At 43.3% G+C, this 15908-nt stretch overlaps 1 protein-coding gene across 1 annotated transcript in view; it reads right to left on the bottom strand.

The window, feature by feature from the left end:
• FLT3 (fms related tyrosine kinase 3) overlaps positions 1-15908 on the bottom strand; it is a 74375-nt gene that overhangs the window by 22802 nt on the left and 35665 nt on the right. Inside the window, exons 7-16 of the mRNA XM_029938480.1 lie at positions 14875-15002; positions 14400-14539; positions 14149-14302; positions 12467-12635; positions 3330-3433; positions 2279-2390; positions 1763-1941; positions 548-654; positions 329-461; positions 135-239 (exon numbers count right to left, since the gene is read on the bottom strand). Of these exons, the coding sequence (XP_029794340.1) occupies positions 135-239; positions 329-461; positions 548-654; positions 1763-1941; positions 2279-2390; positions 3330-3433; positions 12467-12635; positions 14149-14302; positions 14400-14539; positions 14875-15002 (1331 nt within the window). The remainder of the gene's footprint in view (positions 1-134; positions 240-328; positions 462-547; positions 655-1762; positions 1942-2278; positions 2391-3329; positions 3434-12466; positions 12636-14148; positions 14303-14399; positions 14540-14874; positions 15003-15908) is intronic.

Genomic DNA, 15908 nt, shown 5'->3' with positions numbered 1-15908 from the left:
CCTCAGTCCCATTTTAACCTCGAAGCATGGCAGGCGGTAATCATAAAAATGATGGAAAAGAGTAGAAGAGGAGGTGGGAGACGAGGCCTCCCATTTTTGTGCATCTATGTGGACATCATTCCACTTTACTGTACCTTTCAGCATTTTGACTGCCACCTGGATTGAGACTCCTGTTTTACTAATTCCATAAGCTGTTGCATTCATCACTTTTCCAAAAGCACCTGATCCTAGTACCTTCCCTGCAAGATAAATGGTGAGTGAGGGCACGTTAGAGATTTTCCAACAGAACGGAAATGCTATGGAAACATTTGGACCATTCGATGCTTACCAAATTCTAAATTTTCTCTTGGAAACTCCCACTTGAGATCATATTCGTACTCTCTGAAGTCAACGTAGAAGTACTCATTATCCAAAGAGCCGGTCACCTGTACCATCTGCAGCTGGCTTTCATACCTAAATTGCTTCAGAGATGAAATAATGGGTCAGTTAGCAACAGGCAGTTCCTCAGAAATAGGAAACAGAGATGAATTTTTACCTTCGCTTTTACCTTTTTGTACTTGTGACAGATTAGCATGGTGAGAACCGCAATGAAGGGAAGACAAAGCCCAAGGGTCGCATAGAACAAGATGTTGTCCTGGATGAAAGGGAAGGGCGCTGCAAGGAAAGAGAACAGCTGAGCGCTGAGCTGGATGGAGTAGGGTCTCCTCAGAATTCCGCACATCCTGTTTGAGAAACCATCATTTGCGGTCCTTACAAACACCTGACAAATACTCACCTCCCCCGTGGAAAACCAGGCAATATTCCTATAAAGGACAAGGTCCCTTCCTAGAAAATTTTGAATGATTTTGAGCCCATTTTTAAAAATTACGTACTAGGGTTACACAAATCACATCTATTTAGACCCACAGAACATTCAGGTCAGACATTTAAAAAAAGAAGGTCGGGGGCACCTGGGTGGCTCCGTCGGTAAAGCATCTGACTCTTGGTTCTGGCTCAGGTCATATCTCATAGTTAGCGAGATTGAGCCCCATGTCGGGCTCAGTGCTGGCAGTACAGAGCCTGCTTGGGATTCTCTCTCCCTCTCTCTCTGCCACGTCCCCCATCATGCATTCTCCTCTCTTTCTCTCTCAATATAGATGAAGAAACTTTAAGAATAAAATAAAATAAAATATAGAATAAAATAAAATAAAATAAAATAAATTTAAAATAAAATAAAATAAATAGAATAGAATAGAATAAAATAAAATAAATAAAATAATAAAATAAAATAAAATAAGAAGTTTGTGTTCTCCATATGAAGGTACCGGATGCATGAGAAGTTGGTGTGGGGGTGCTGTGATTCTAAACTATTAGTGTAGGCAGGCAGGTTTCAGACCCCTTAGAAGGGTCTAAAAACCAAACTAAAAACTATAAAACAGCAGGCTAAAGGAACATAAAGAGATTAATCCAAAGGGAAAGTGGTAGCGACTCCAAAGCACTAAATTGGTTTCTCTAGAGTTGGATCTTTTGGTAGATACTTCCTATCCTGGGGGTTTATGGTTCTACCTCATGAGTCATAATAACATAAGGAGAAGTCCCTCTGCCCCTGAATTACAACATAGCCTATGTCCGGTGGGGATTCTTGCCTGACTCAAAAAGCCTCGTGTCACACAATGCACCTCCATGCTTTTGTAAAATCCCCCAAGTAAAAGCCAACAACAGGGACTAACTTCTAGCGGGGAATTCCTGAAGGTGGCACCTTACAATAGCAACCGCTGTGTACCTGAGGAGTTTAAAAGGATCGTTTCACATGATGTGCCAAGGGCATTGTATGCACAACACTTCACCAGGAATCCTTTTACGGCCTCACTCATGTTAAGAGTACTGCTCGAGATCCATTGTCCAAGTGCCTTTCTGTTAGCCTTTTTATTCCAAATTCCTTCTGTGATTTCCTCTGTGCAGCTGAAAAAGAAACGGCAGGGAAGCCAGACGGGGGGGGGGGGGGGGGGGGGGGGGGGGGGGGGGGGGGGGGGGGGGGGGGGGGGGGGGGGGGGGGGGGGGGGGGCTATTGTCAGATTAGACGTTAGGGTTCGTCTAGTGAGCTTTAAGAGAGATTTCTTGGTTATGAGTGATCAGAAACAATCTGTGACCATTTAGAATTGTAGTTGAGTCAGAAGGGAAACATTGTAAATAGCTCATCATTTCTTCTTAAGCTGTATTCATGAGAAAGCGTCAACATGCCAGAGAGAGTAGGAGTTTTATGTTCTTCTAACACAAGAGACACCAATGTCCTCCTTACTTGGGCGAGTTGTCTGAACACTTCTTCCACGTCCACGATGGCAATGGGTATCCGTCAGAGGAGCAAGAAGCCTGGCTTGCTGATGATGTCTCAACTACCACCTGAGGCTTCCCTGTAGAGAATAGCATGTGAAATAAGTGCATGTGGTATGGTACTTTCCAGAAATGGCCTCAGCGTTCACTTCACCTAGGCTGCCCATCTACTCCAAGCAGCTTGTGCTTCTGGGAGGGAGTCTCATCGGCAGGATGACTCAAAACCTTTGGTTATTCCCTTTTTGCCCCTTGTGTGGAATTTTCTGTACCGACACCCCTACCATCCAACTGCAAAACACTGCATCTCCTCCGCCTCCTGGAGACGGCCGAGCTGTGCTCCTCCCTCCGCCTCCAAGAATCAAAGCGGTTCTTAGCTTTAGGAGAGAAACATCTATAAAAAAATCCAGGGGTGCCTGGGTGGCTCAGTCGGTTAAGCCTCCGACTTTGGCTCAGGTCAGATCTCATGTTTGTGGGTTCGAGCCCCGCATCAGGCTCTGTGCTGACAGCTAGCTCAGAGCCTGGATCCTGCTTCCGGTTCTGTGTTTCCTTCTCTCTCTCTGCCCCTCCCCCTCTCATGCTCTGTCTCTCTTTGTATCAAAATAAATAAAACATTAAAAAAAAGTTTAAAAAAATCCAATGATATGTTCTCTCATCTTTTTATAGACCAAAGTAATCAAAATTACTAAAACAAATAACAGGTAATATGACTTTTAGCTGCTCCTCATCATGACCTTTCAAGGCACCCAAATCAATGAGACCACACTAAAGCACATTCAGAGAGGACATGGAAAAAGTATCTTAGCTTCAAAGGATGAACATAGAACATTATCTATCTACCTATCTATCTATCATCTATCAACAAAGCCAGTAGATTTGAAATTAAATTTCAACATACTTCAGTATATAAAAATAGTTTTTAGCATCCCTTCTAAGCCTTTCCTTAGCTCTTTCTGGTCATAGTTAACAAACAAGTAAGCAGTTATAAGATTAAAATGAAGTTCCTTGACAATTTAACTTACTTCTTATGTTCAGCGTGAACATTTTTGTGAATTCGGCATCATCATTTTCTGCATGAAATATATATTCTCCTGGCTGGTGTTTATGGTTGCAAAACTTAGATATGCTGTTTGAAAAAGAATTAAAGACACACTTAGCCAGATTCTTACAGGAGACGCTGAAATGAACGTCGGCGTGATGGGAGTCTTCCTTAAGACTCTCACTCCCTAATGTCCGATGGACAAGGAGATGTCTGTGTGCTAGGCCCTTGCTAATCTAAGTGTGGTGTGGTACACAGCCAAGCAACATCAGCATTGGTTTATCTAGGAGCTTGTTTGAAATGCAAGACTCTAAGTCCCACCCCAAACCTGCTGAGAGTCTGCACTGTAAGATGATCTACATGTGATTCATACACACATTAAAGACTGAGAAGCCCTCATCTAGGCTGGGGCTCCTAAGAGAGACAAGAAGGTTCCTGGCCCCACTGTTCTAAACATTCTGGACTCGTCTGACTTCCCAGAAATACGGAAGAACCTCTACAGACAGAGGAGACCATAAGCCCCCTGCTTCCTGAAAGGATGGCTCTCTGACACGGGTCCAAGGCAGGACCTATAACCAACCTGTAACCAATTGATTTACATAGCAATGAACAGTGACATGGGCTCAAATCCACTGAGTTTGTACAGAAATCTTTTGTGGTCTCAGCAGGGATTGCTCATTAGCCACTCGTATCCTTTGACGTGGATAACTCGATATTGAAGATTATCCAGCATGCCTACCAGATATATGGGGTGCTCAGTGTTGGACAGTGTAGGAGATCGCTTCTCAGCCTTTTGGCTAAGATCAAGTGTGGACAGTGTAGGAGAGACAGACGGTGAAGGAGCTGTTGAATATGCCTTCATGCATTGTAGAAACAGGAAAAAATCTCCCTTAAAACAGTATAAGATAATCTACAGATTGTTCAGAAGATATTTAATCAGGCTACCTCTATACTCAGCCAACTTAAAGTAAAGGAAAAAAAGGAAGAAAAAGACCACATATTGACAGGGTAGAAGTGTAAACAAGAGAGCACAGGGCATGTAAACCAGACTTATACGAGGAGCTGTGTAGAATGCAAAGACCTATAAAATATAGCTCCTTTTCCCAAAGATCACGATCAGGTGGGTGGACCACACCTCCATAGGTACAATAGTTAAAGCGTTAAACCAAAGGCCAAGAGAAGACTGAAGAAGGCAGGGGCCAGTACAGAGAAGAGAAGTTCAGAGGTCTGCACAGAAGCTGGGAGGACTTGAGCTAGATCTCTGCGGATGAATAGGTCATAATGAGAAGGCAGAAGGAAAGCATCCAAGGGGAGACAACAGCTCTCCTTAAGACGTGAGACGGGGACTCAGGGTGCATGGCTACAGTGGAGAGGAACAGGGACTCCCTGACTGGAGTGGAAGCACAAGTTGAGATGTAGTAGAAAAGACTGAATGGGTAGGGGTAGGACTATTTATTTATGAGACAGAACACATATGCCTGCAAGCAAGAGAAAGGCAGAGAGAGAGAGGCAGAGGGAGGGAGACAGAGAATCCCAAGCAGGCTCCATGCTGTCAGTGCAGAGCCCGATGCAGACTCACAAACCATGATGAGATCATGACCTGAGCTGAAGAGTTGGGTATTTAACCAACAGAGCCATCCAGGTCCCCCAAGCTTCATTATTTAGATTCATGGGGAAATCAGGAAGATGCTGTAGATTCCTGAGCAGGAATGAAACAGTACTGTAGTTTAGATTGATGGCGGTAGGAAAAGTTTACTGGAAAGATGTCTGGCGACAGTTATAGAAACTCAGGAATTCATTCATTCACTTATTCTACTACCAACGATCGAGTCTACTTATTGGAGGAAGCAGGGGTACCACAGTGAGGTCGGAAAGGTAAGTTTCTGTTCTCACAGCATTTTCACGTTGCTGGTGAAGGTGGATGAGCAATTCTGGTATGGGGTGGGAAGTCCTGTGAGAGCAGAAGTACAAGTTCAGATTTGAGAATTCAGAGCACGAAAACACAAGTGCTGTCTACAGTAGGGAAAATGGGAAAGGAGAGGGAAAAGCAAACCTGAAAGGAAAAGAAGAAAGAGCAGGTGTAGTACTGGATATGGAACATGAAGGAGCGACCAGAGCCCCTGTTGATCCCTAATGTTCTACACACACACCTAGCAACTGGCTGGTAGACTGGCTCCTGAGCCCGTGTTTATTGGACGCCATTGTTCTGTGCCTTTAACTCCAAAGCTAAAGGGTAATTCTGACTTTTTCTAGTGGTGAGGGAATTTATTTCTCTGACCCATCAAAGTGAGCATCTAACAAGGTTTTCTGTTTGCCTTATTAACAAGAAGTCTGAACTAGAAAGTGGAATTTCTTATCCTGACCTACTTCTGGACAAGGAGGACATGGCTGGTGAGACAGAAGTGATGGAAGGATCAGGGAACACCAAATTAGAACACTGGGGAGAAAAGTAAATATAGCTACATGTGATTTCTAGATTCGAGGAAGGCAGAGTTTAAGTGGTCCAAGAAGGGAAAGATGTGTGCTTCTAAAACAGAGCACATGGAGTGTCTGAGGGCTCAGTCAATTGAGTGTCTGACTTTGGCTCAAGCCACCATCTCATGGTTTGTGAGTTCAAACCCTGCGTTACGCTCTACGTTGACAGTGGAGAGCATGCTTGAGATTCTCTTTCCCTCTCTCTCTTGGCCCCTAGCTTGCTCTCTCCTCTCTCTCTCTCTCAAAAATAAATAAAAATTTTTTAAAATTTCATTATATATATTAAAAAAAAGGGAATGCATAACTTCCACTGGACAATAGCCAAAGACCCTGAAAAGGAAAAATAAAGGAGATAAAAACGAAGCCAGTGTGGCTAGCCAGGCTCCATGCCAAAAGCACCAATCAATTTGGTACAAGAAGAAATGACCACTACAGTTAGTGATTATCATGCAGACCAAAGCAAAATGGTGTGCACACTTTTCCTTCCTAAGTCTTCGGTGCTGTCTTCCTGCACTATGACTTGCCGCAGGATAGATGGGAGCATCTGAAATGGTCTCGCTCTTCTGGGTCGGAAATTGGTCACGTAAGGAGCCTAAACACAAAAGCAAATGTCCAGGTTGTTGGAAACAGCCTGTCCTTCCGTTTATGACACTTAAACACTAGCAAGAGCAACAACGGTGTCAATGAACCTCCTCTGGGAATTCCAAGGGGACGAACCAAATAGGTGACCTGGAGATTCACAGCTTCCTCTTTCCCCGAGGGTTTTTCTAAAGATGGCCAGCTGGTATGAGATCAGAGACCTGGAAACTGGACTTTATCGTGAAAGAATAGCTGGGTGATGAAGCGGTTTTCTCATTACAACCATGAAAAGGGTTTTCTCCTCTGTATAATCAAAATGCTCGTCATTTTTATTTTTCGTTCGGTGCCTAGAGGGGAGGGGCTGAAGAAGGGCAGGCTCTCTCAAGTGGCTCAGAGAGTGATTTTGCTATAAAGAATGCTTTATTTACAGGGCTTTAGAGAAGAATAAAGCATGTGTTGGGGAAGCTGAGAGCTCTGAAAGTGGAGAGAGCAAAGAGCTGACAGGACTGGAGGCGGCTTTACAGACAGCAGGAGGGTCACTAGGTCAGGAAGCCAGCAACTCTACTTCTCCCAGCCTGCATTGCGGCGGGGCTGGGGGAACACGGCTGGGCTGGCGTCGAGTCTTCTCTGTCAAACTCTTGTTCCAAGTCAGAGTAAGATAGTCGGGAGGTGGCAGAAAGGTGCTGATGATTTTATATTACTCTCTATATAATACCATGCTCGTTTTCATTTTATTTCAAGGGAGTCGGCAAGGCCTGGGGGAATATCACCATTAAAGACTGAAGAGCAGAGCATGGAACACCTCATAAGGGAAGATACACTTATTTCTAAGTAACCAAAGAGAATGCTTGTATTTTTTTTCTTACACACTGGGTTTGAGAATCTTACACTCTGGAAATGAGTTGGTGTCCAGAGGCAGTCGAGTGATACGGTTAAATACTAAGGCTTTGAAGCCAAATGTTTTTGTTGGAACCTCAACTCTGCCATTGCCTAGTGGCGTGTCATTCGGCAGGCCACTTAACGTCTCTGCACATCAGTTGCCTCACCGGTAAAATGAAGACAGTAGTAGTATCAGGGGTGCCTGGGGGGCTCAGTCAGTTAAGTGTCTGATTCCAGCTCAGGTCATGATCTCTCGGTTCATGGGTTCAAGCCCTGCACTGGGCTCTGTGCTGATGACTCAGAGCCTGGAGTCTGCTTCGGATTCTGTGTCTCCCTCTCTCTTTCTGACTTCCCCTGCTCATACTCTGTCTCTCTCTCTTTCTCAAAAATAAATAAACCTCAAAAAAAAAAAGACAATAGTAGTAGCTACCTCATATGGTTATGAGAAGAGAATGCTCCATTAAAGTTTTAAGTAATTTTGCATAAAGTATCTGTTATAGTGCCTAGCACATAGTGAACACAACATATATGTTAGATTTTCATTACTATGAGGCTTATGAAATCCAGTAATCATTTTGAATAAAAAATAAACTTAGAAACTTTATTGTGGCATATACTGTGAGAAAATCACACTAAACCAAACAAAAAAATTGCAAAGAACAAAAAAAACCGCCCATTAAATACCCATCAATGGAAGTAGGTTACAATAAAATTGCCTTAAAAGTAGAATACTATGTGGCCATTAACATGATAGTGTAAATAATGTAAGATATAATTAGTACGATAGAAATATGTCCATAATATATTTTAAATAAAAATCAGGTTACAAGTGGCATAATTAATGCCATATTTATACAAAAACCTGTTTTTATGTGTTTCTATCATGGTGGTCAATTAGGAAGAGTCTGAAATAGAATCTCTCGAGGTAGAATTATTGGTGTTACTTCTCTTTTTTTAAGGCAATTTCAGAAAACAGGAGTAAAGGAAGGGTATTGACTCTGCCCTCTGTGGACAAGTAACTACTATTCTGTCTTCCGTAAAATGGAAGGATGAGGATTAAATGAGATAGTCCACATAAAGGGTGTGCACACGATCTGGCATGTGGTGAGAGTTTAAAGTGGTTGCTTTCACACTCAGCAGCAGGGAAGGGGGCAGAGCTTGCTGGGGGGTCTTGGTGGTTCACTGAATCCACACGTGTTTTCCCTCCTCTCTGTAGACACTCAAGGCTCATCGCCTTCCAGGAAAAAAAAATCCTCCCAATTCTGCAATGATATATCATTTATTGATTTGAGAGCCTACTTTTCGGTTAGTCTGTTCTTGAGGAGGAGAGCAACTCATCACCCAGAGCTGCACAACTACTACACCACTGCTCTCTGTAAGTGAACTCAAGGCTACTGGAGCTGGAGAATCCAATACTCCGGGGAAAAGAAAAACACAGGGATTGGGTAAGCCAAGGGGAGTCTTTCAGAAGGAATCACTAAGGCACCTGGCTCCTGGGTGTCTCAGTTGGTTAAGCATCTGACTTCAGCTCAGGTCATGACCTCATGGTTCCTGGGTTCGAGCCCTGCATCCGGCTCTGTGCTAACAGCTCAGAGCCTGGAGCCTGTCTCTCTCTCTCTCTGCCCCTCCCTGCTCATGCTCTGTTTCTGTCTCAATAATAAAATAAAAACATAAAAAACATTAAAAAAAGGAATCACTAAATAATTATAACATCTTAGATTCAGTGTTTATTAAGGAAGTCTATAGACATAGGAAATTATGCAAGCCAACAGATGAAATATCCTAGGACCTCTTCTCAAGATCAAGCTATCAGGACTGCTAGAAAATTATACTTTACTAAGTTGTAAACACATTTTATTATGCAGGCCCTCACCCTTCGGGTGTAATATTTGAGGAAGTAAATAGGAGAAACGAAGCCGTGAAGGTGGGGAAGATGACTGACTTCTGGCGTACACACTATAACCACACCAGAGCCCTGCCATGGGGAGGCTTATTACACAGGCCTTTCGGTTACATCTAAAAAAACCCCTCATGTCACTATGCTTATAAAGTCATCTGTTGCAACACGATTAAAATGCTATACCCTGCAAACATTTTTCAGTTTGGTTAAATTACACAGTGGTAAGGGGACGGATGCTCACTGTACTGTTCTCTCGGCTTCTTAGTAAACTTGAAACTTTTTACAAGAAAAAGTTGAAAGGGACTCAGATTATAATGGAGTCCAGATTATAATGGAATCTCAAACCGGAGCCTCGTGTGTAGCGCAAAAGACACTTGGAGCACTTGAAGCTATGTTCAGGGTTTTTCAACATTTCTTTTTTGTTCAATATTTTGGGCATCTTTTTTATGAGGAAGGAGGCTCCACTTTCCCTCTGTGCTGTGTGTTAAGTGGCAAATATGGTGCTTGTGTGATAATCAGGTGCGTCATTATCACCGGCAAACACGGTAGTTCTTCAAGAACATTTTAAACAGGATAAACACTGTGTGTTGGGTGTTGTGGTGAGTGTGGTGGGTGTGGTGCTCGAAGCGCCCAGAGGAGGCCATTGACTTGTTCTGGCCCAGGCTGTGCATTGCCACCTCCAGGGGTGATGATGAATTCATTCATTTATGAAACACACGTTGACAGAGCATCGATCCTATGGAGTTTTTAAACTCACAGGTGAGATTCAACACTCAAAGAGTTAACTGTATTACCAGCTAATTATGAATGAGGGAGGCACAGAACACTGTAAGAATCAGGGTCTGTCCTGATTTATTCGTTTGGCTCCCTCTACAAAGTAACCACTCAGGGTCAGGGATGCAGACTGTGGCCGTGGAATGAAATGGAATTAACTAGGCCATGAGATTGGCCCGTGACCCATATATCAGAGATGAGGTCTTCTAATCAATGACTCTAAAATCTCAAGAGATTGTGCCAGAAGTCAGAAGCACAGAAACAATGGTTCCTAGGTGCCTCTTGCCTCTGAATGTGCCCCTCTAAATTGGGTAGGCCGAGGGTGGAGAGATAGAGATGTTACCGTATTCATTCTTGTAGACCCTCACAGCATGGAGCCCATCAAGAAGATATTTAAGGAATATTTGAATTATTTTTTAATTTTTTTAATGTTTTAAAATGTTTTTTATTTATTTTTGAGAGACAGTGCGAGCAGGGGAGGGCCAGAGAGAGAGAGAGGGAGACACAGAATCTGAAGACAGGCTCCAGGCTCTGAGCTAGCTGTCAGCACAGAGCCTGATGTGGGGCTCGAACCCTCGAACCATGAGGTCATGACCTGAGCTGAAGCTGGACGCTTACCCAACTGAGCCACCCAGGCACTGCATGGAATATTTGAATTAAGTCAAATTGATCCTCTTGCTCTTTGACTCAGGTTCAAATGAGAATCCCATCGTGCTAAGAGTGTCTCTGACTCTTACTGGGGTCACAGTACAGAGAAGGGAGTGGATGTCGATATCAGTGACGTCCTTCTGAGCTCGGGCCTGTGGTGCTCAGTTCAACAAGGAAGACAAGGTTGACTCCTTGGCCTTCTACGTTCAAGTTTCATAATTCAGAACAAGAGCTTATGACAAGAGGGTGAGCCCTCCGAGGCAGGGGTTCTCAACCACAGGCAGTTTTTCCAAACCAGGGACACTTGGCAATGTCTGGAGATGTTTTGGGTTGTCACAACTGCAGGGCTGGCAGGCTACTAAGATCCAGCGGGTGGAGCCCCGGGATGCTGCTAACCACCTGCAGCACAGACAGCCCCCAGAACAAAGAATTATCCAGCCCAAGAAGTCAAGAGTGTAGCTTCTGAGAAACCCCCAGGCAGAGAAGTGGGGATCAGTTAGCTCACAGGTCAAAGGCTACGTCCTTAATTAACTGAAAAATGAGTTGCTCTGAACATTAAGGGGTTAGGGCAAGAGAAGACAGAAGGGTCCGTGCAAACTCAGCATCACAGCTCTTTTTAAACATGCAGACAAGGATCAGTTATAAATCGTTGTGAGGTATGAAGAATGGCACATTAATTGTGAAACAGAGAAGAATCAAGGAGAAAAGAACAACTCTTAACTCTTCGCCTGGACCAATGCTATCCAATAGAAACATATGCAAGCCCCAAACGTGACTTTAAAATTTCCAGTTAGCTATATAAAAAAAGTAAAAATAAGTAAAAAGTAATCACTGGTTTTATATAACTCAATATGTCCAAAATACTGTAACTTTAACCTACAATCAATACAAAAATTGAGATATTTTACAGTCTTTTTTTTTCCACACCAAGTCTTCGAAATCCAGTGTGTATTTTACAGTTATGGCCCATTTTAGTCCGAACTAGCCCATTTCAAGGACTCAACAGCCATGCGTGGCTAACAGCTACTACACCGCACCAGGCAGATCTAGGCCTGCGATACGAATCACCAGAGGCGGCTGAGAATGTAGAATCTGGGCATTTCCCCCAACTGTTGAGCCTGTCTAGAACAGGAGCCAGGAGTCCACATTTTTAACACTGGCTCAGATGATTTCTACAGAAGTGGTTATGGACCACATGTTGAGAAACAATTTATTCTAAACGATTCGCTTGCTTGAGAGTCGACAGGTACCTTTCAGGAACTCAGAGTCTAGCATGAAATCATGTCACACAGGACTACATTTAAGAGAGAAGCAGTGTCATCGCTACAGAAACTACAAGAAAAAAAATTTTTTTTCTGTTTTCCAAAGAGGGAGCGGAGAGTCTCCCCCACGAGTCAATCTTGAATCCAGCTGCACAAATCCCCAAGAAAATGGACTTTTCCTTCAGCCTTTATTCATGGGCTATTTCTGCAGTTACTTTTTGGAAATTTAAATCAATACACCTATAGGGAACATTTTGTTGTTTTTACGGGGTTTTACTTCCTCAATCATCTGCGTACGTTCCGAGGGAGATTCGGTATGCTACAGCACAGAACTCTCAAATGGGAAGTAACAATCCAGTGACTCAGAAAATGCCACGAACCGTACTCAAACTACTGGGATTCTTTCTGGTTTTTGCGTGGCAGGTTATACTGTTTGAACTCATTATCAGACTATTACAGGGTCCTAATCTCTGCTTTTTTCCCCCCTCATCTTCCATGTCAACCCAGTAATATATAAACTCAAGATACAAAAGCACGCCTCTGGAGGGCACCGAGGAGGGTTGTGCTAAGTCTGGTGGGGCCCGGGGCTCATTGTTGGCTCACCTAGACCCATCATCGAGGCCACGCTGCTCACAAGGAAATGATTTTTGAGAGAAGGTCCATGTGCACCTGATTTGTGGGTATGCTTTAAACCTGACAGAAAAACAAAACTCTTCATACTGGTCAATCTCATAATCTTCACTTGATTTGGAAGCATTTATAAATCCTTTCTCTGTAAAAAAAAAAAAAAAAGCATGTATAAATTAGATGAGATTTGTATGGAAAGACCCTGAGAAAATACAATCAAATTGTATTCATCAGTATACTGTAAGAATTCTCAGCTATGGCTAAGCTGCAGGTCAGATTTGACAGTCCAGCAAGAAACGCAGGAGTCCTATCCCCAGTGATAAGCCTGAACCCACCAACTTCTACAGTCAAGATCTCTTTAAGAATTAGATGTTGGGGCACCTGGGTGGCTCAGTCTGTTGAGTGTCTGACTTCGGCTGAGGTCATGATCTCACGGTTCATGAGTTCGAACCCCACACTGGGCTCGCTGCTGTGGGCACAGAGCCTGCTTCAGATTCTGTCTCCCTTTCTCTTCAGGTCCTCTGTCTCCCTACCTATTTACAAAAACTTTTCTAATTCAGCATCCCCACTCATGCTTTCTTAAAACTAAACATTAAAAAAAAATTTTAAAGAATGAGATATAAATAATTGACTTTCCTCCCAAAGAAATGTATAAATCAACCTCCAGATTTTACGGACAATTTCAAGAGATGGAAGGGCTCCTCCCGCCCACCCCAGCATGTACAAGGGGAGGGATTCACTGACAGGACCTGGAAGCCCTTTACGGGGTCACACCAGCTCCCTCAGTGAGTGACACGTTCCACGAAAAGAATCGCAGGCACAGGTCAAACAATCTAGCAGGCAGAATTCACCAGGTTTTTTTTGATGCCCTTCCTCATTAGTGTGATAGGAGAATCCCTCATTTCTTAGCATTTTCAGTATGGCTGGAGGCTGCCACCTGATAGGAGATTACTTAAGCTTGGTTATTTTCAATTCCTATCCCGCCCACACAATTTCAATGCATCTAACTGCGTATCCCCTCCTTCTGTCATTGCTCATCACCCTCTCAGGTGGTTCTCAGAACAAGTAGAGTAAAACCTTTGTTTTTGAGCATAATTCATTCCGGATACATGCTTGTGATCCAAAGTACTTGTATATCAGAGCGAATTTCCAGAACCATTGGCTCAGTTGTGATCATGTGACATTTGGCATCGAGTACTACTCGTATCACAAGACGTTGCTCGTTTATGGAGTTAAAATTAATTAGAAGTGTTTGCTTGTCTTGCGGAACACTCCCAGAACAAGTTACTCGCAACCCAAGGTTTTACTTTGTTTATGAAGTGCCTATTTTGTGTTAGGCTCTCTACCAGGTTCTGGGACCAGGAGGATGGAAGGGAATTTTCCTGTCCTTCGGAAATTTACAGTCTATTGGTAAGTTGTGGTAAGACCGCAATCAGATTACAAGGACAGTGCTAAGACAGTACCATTCAAGTGAGCATGGTTTAAGTGGAAAAGGAAGGGCGGAAGCAAGTGACATTTACAAAAACTACTCTAAGCTAGTCGTTCTCAGCGTTTTGATACTAACATTATACTGAAATCAGAATTTGCAGGACATACCTCAATTCCACACTAAAGCAACTAAAAGTATCGAGAAAGATTGCGCAAGCAGCCTGCATTACCTATGATGGTAACCAAAGCTGATTTACTGGGATGTTCGGAAGAGGAACAAGTGTAATAGCCAGTGTCGTTTCTTCCCACTGATGATACAAAAGCAAACAGAATCCGTATCATAGTTCTGTTTGTAGAATAGGTACTCATCTCAAAGTAGCTGCCCTAGATTTTAATAAAACAGAGTTTGAATTTAATGACTTCAACCTGTACTATTTGGACGTTGTCTCTGCAGTTTCAGAAGGCAAACTTGTCATATTACCTCTTTCAGAGCTTTATTTTCTAATTCCCAGGTGAGTCCGAATCCGTGATTCACATGAACAGCTTTGCACCTTATCCATAAGGGTTCCCCTACTTTAAGAAATAATTGTGGCGGTGTGGTCTGCGGAGTTTGATTGAGATCTGGAAAGGATGAAAACATCACGAATAAGAAAACAAAGTGACTTTTGTCCTCATTGCAAAAATACATCCCGAACGTTCTGAAGAACAAAGATTTTAATGTCATCTCGAATGTCACAAGCTGCTTTGGTGGGGAGCCTCCTTTAGAGACTGTCTACCCTTTTATAAATAAGTCAGCTGTTACAGAATCCATACTATACATATCCATATGCTAAGTGGCATAAGGAACCATGGCAGCCTTGAAGTCCTTGAAGATGACCGAGGCAGCTGCTGTTAGCATCAGGTTGTTCCTAAAAACTAGACACTGAAAAGAGAAGTTCACATTCTCCTGGTCCTACCTATTGTGAACAGCTGGGTACACTCTCTGCCCAGCTCATTCCTTGCACAGCACCTGATGTCTGTTCCAAAGAGTTCATGAAGGACGCTTTCCTCCTTTGTGACAACAGCTGGACTCTCCCCTTTACAGCTGCAATTAGAAAACAATTGCCATTTGACTAAACACCTTTTTTTTTTAACTTTTATTTATTTTTGAGAGACAGAGAGAGACAAAGCATGAATGGGAGAGGACCAGAGAGAGAGAGAGGGAGACACAGAATCTGAAGCAGACTCCAGGTTCTGAGCCGTCAGCACAGAGCCTGATGCGGGGCTCGAACCCACGGACCGTGAGATCATGACCTCAGCTGAAGTTGGACGCTTAATCAACTGAGACACCCAGGCGCCCCTGACTAAACACCTTTTAACATTACAGACGAATGTGCAGGAGAAAAACAAAGGCAAAGGTTCTAGAGCCTGTTGAAGAAAAAGGAGCAGGTCAAAAGGTAAACAAACTCAGCACCTGGGTGGCTCAGTCAGTTAAGCGATCAACTCTCGATTCGGGTTCAGGTCATGGTCTCCTGGTTTGTGAGACTGAGCCCTGCGTTCAGCTCTGTGCTGCCAGCAAGGAGCCGGCTTGGGATTCTTTCTGACCCTCCCTCCCTCCCTCTCTCTCTCTCTCTCTGTCTCTCTCCCTAACCCTCCCTCCCTCTCTCTCTCTTCTTGACTCTCCCTCTCTCTCTCTCTCTCTGACCCTCCCTCTATCTCTCAAAATAAATAAACTTTTTTTTAAAAGGTAAATACACCCAAATCTAAGGTTTCTAGTTAGTTACTCATGATCTCGACCAATTAACACTGGAGAAAATGACATACATTTTTATGTAAGTTTAAATTTGGTGGGTTTGGTGACCTCTTCTGTTGTTGTTCTTGAGAGAGAGACAGAAAGAAACAGTGGAAAAAGAAGACAGAAAGAGGGAACAGAGACAAGAGAATAGGAAAAGCAGGATTAGGTTTTAACACAGCCTCACAAGGTGAGTGTCTTTTCTTTGAAGCCCAGAAG

Source organism: Suricata suricatta, chromosome 4 (assembly GCF_006229205.1).
Source record: "Suricata suricatta isolate VVHF042 chromosome 4, meerkat_22Aug2017_6uvM2_HiC, whole genome shotgun sequence".
NCBI lineage: Eukaryota > Metazoa > Chordata > Mammalia > Carnivora > Herpestidae > Suricata > Suricata suricatta.
The sequence above is the reverse complement of the archived record's forward strand: the minus strand, read 5'-3'. Positions and strand labels throughout refer to the sequence as shown.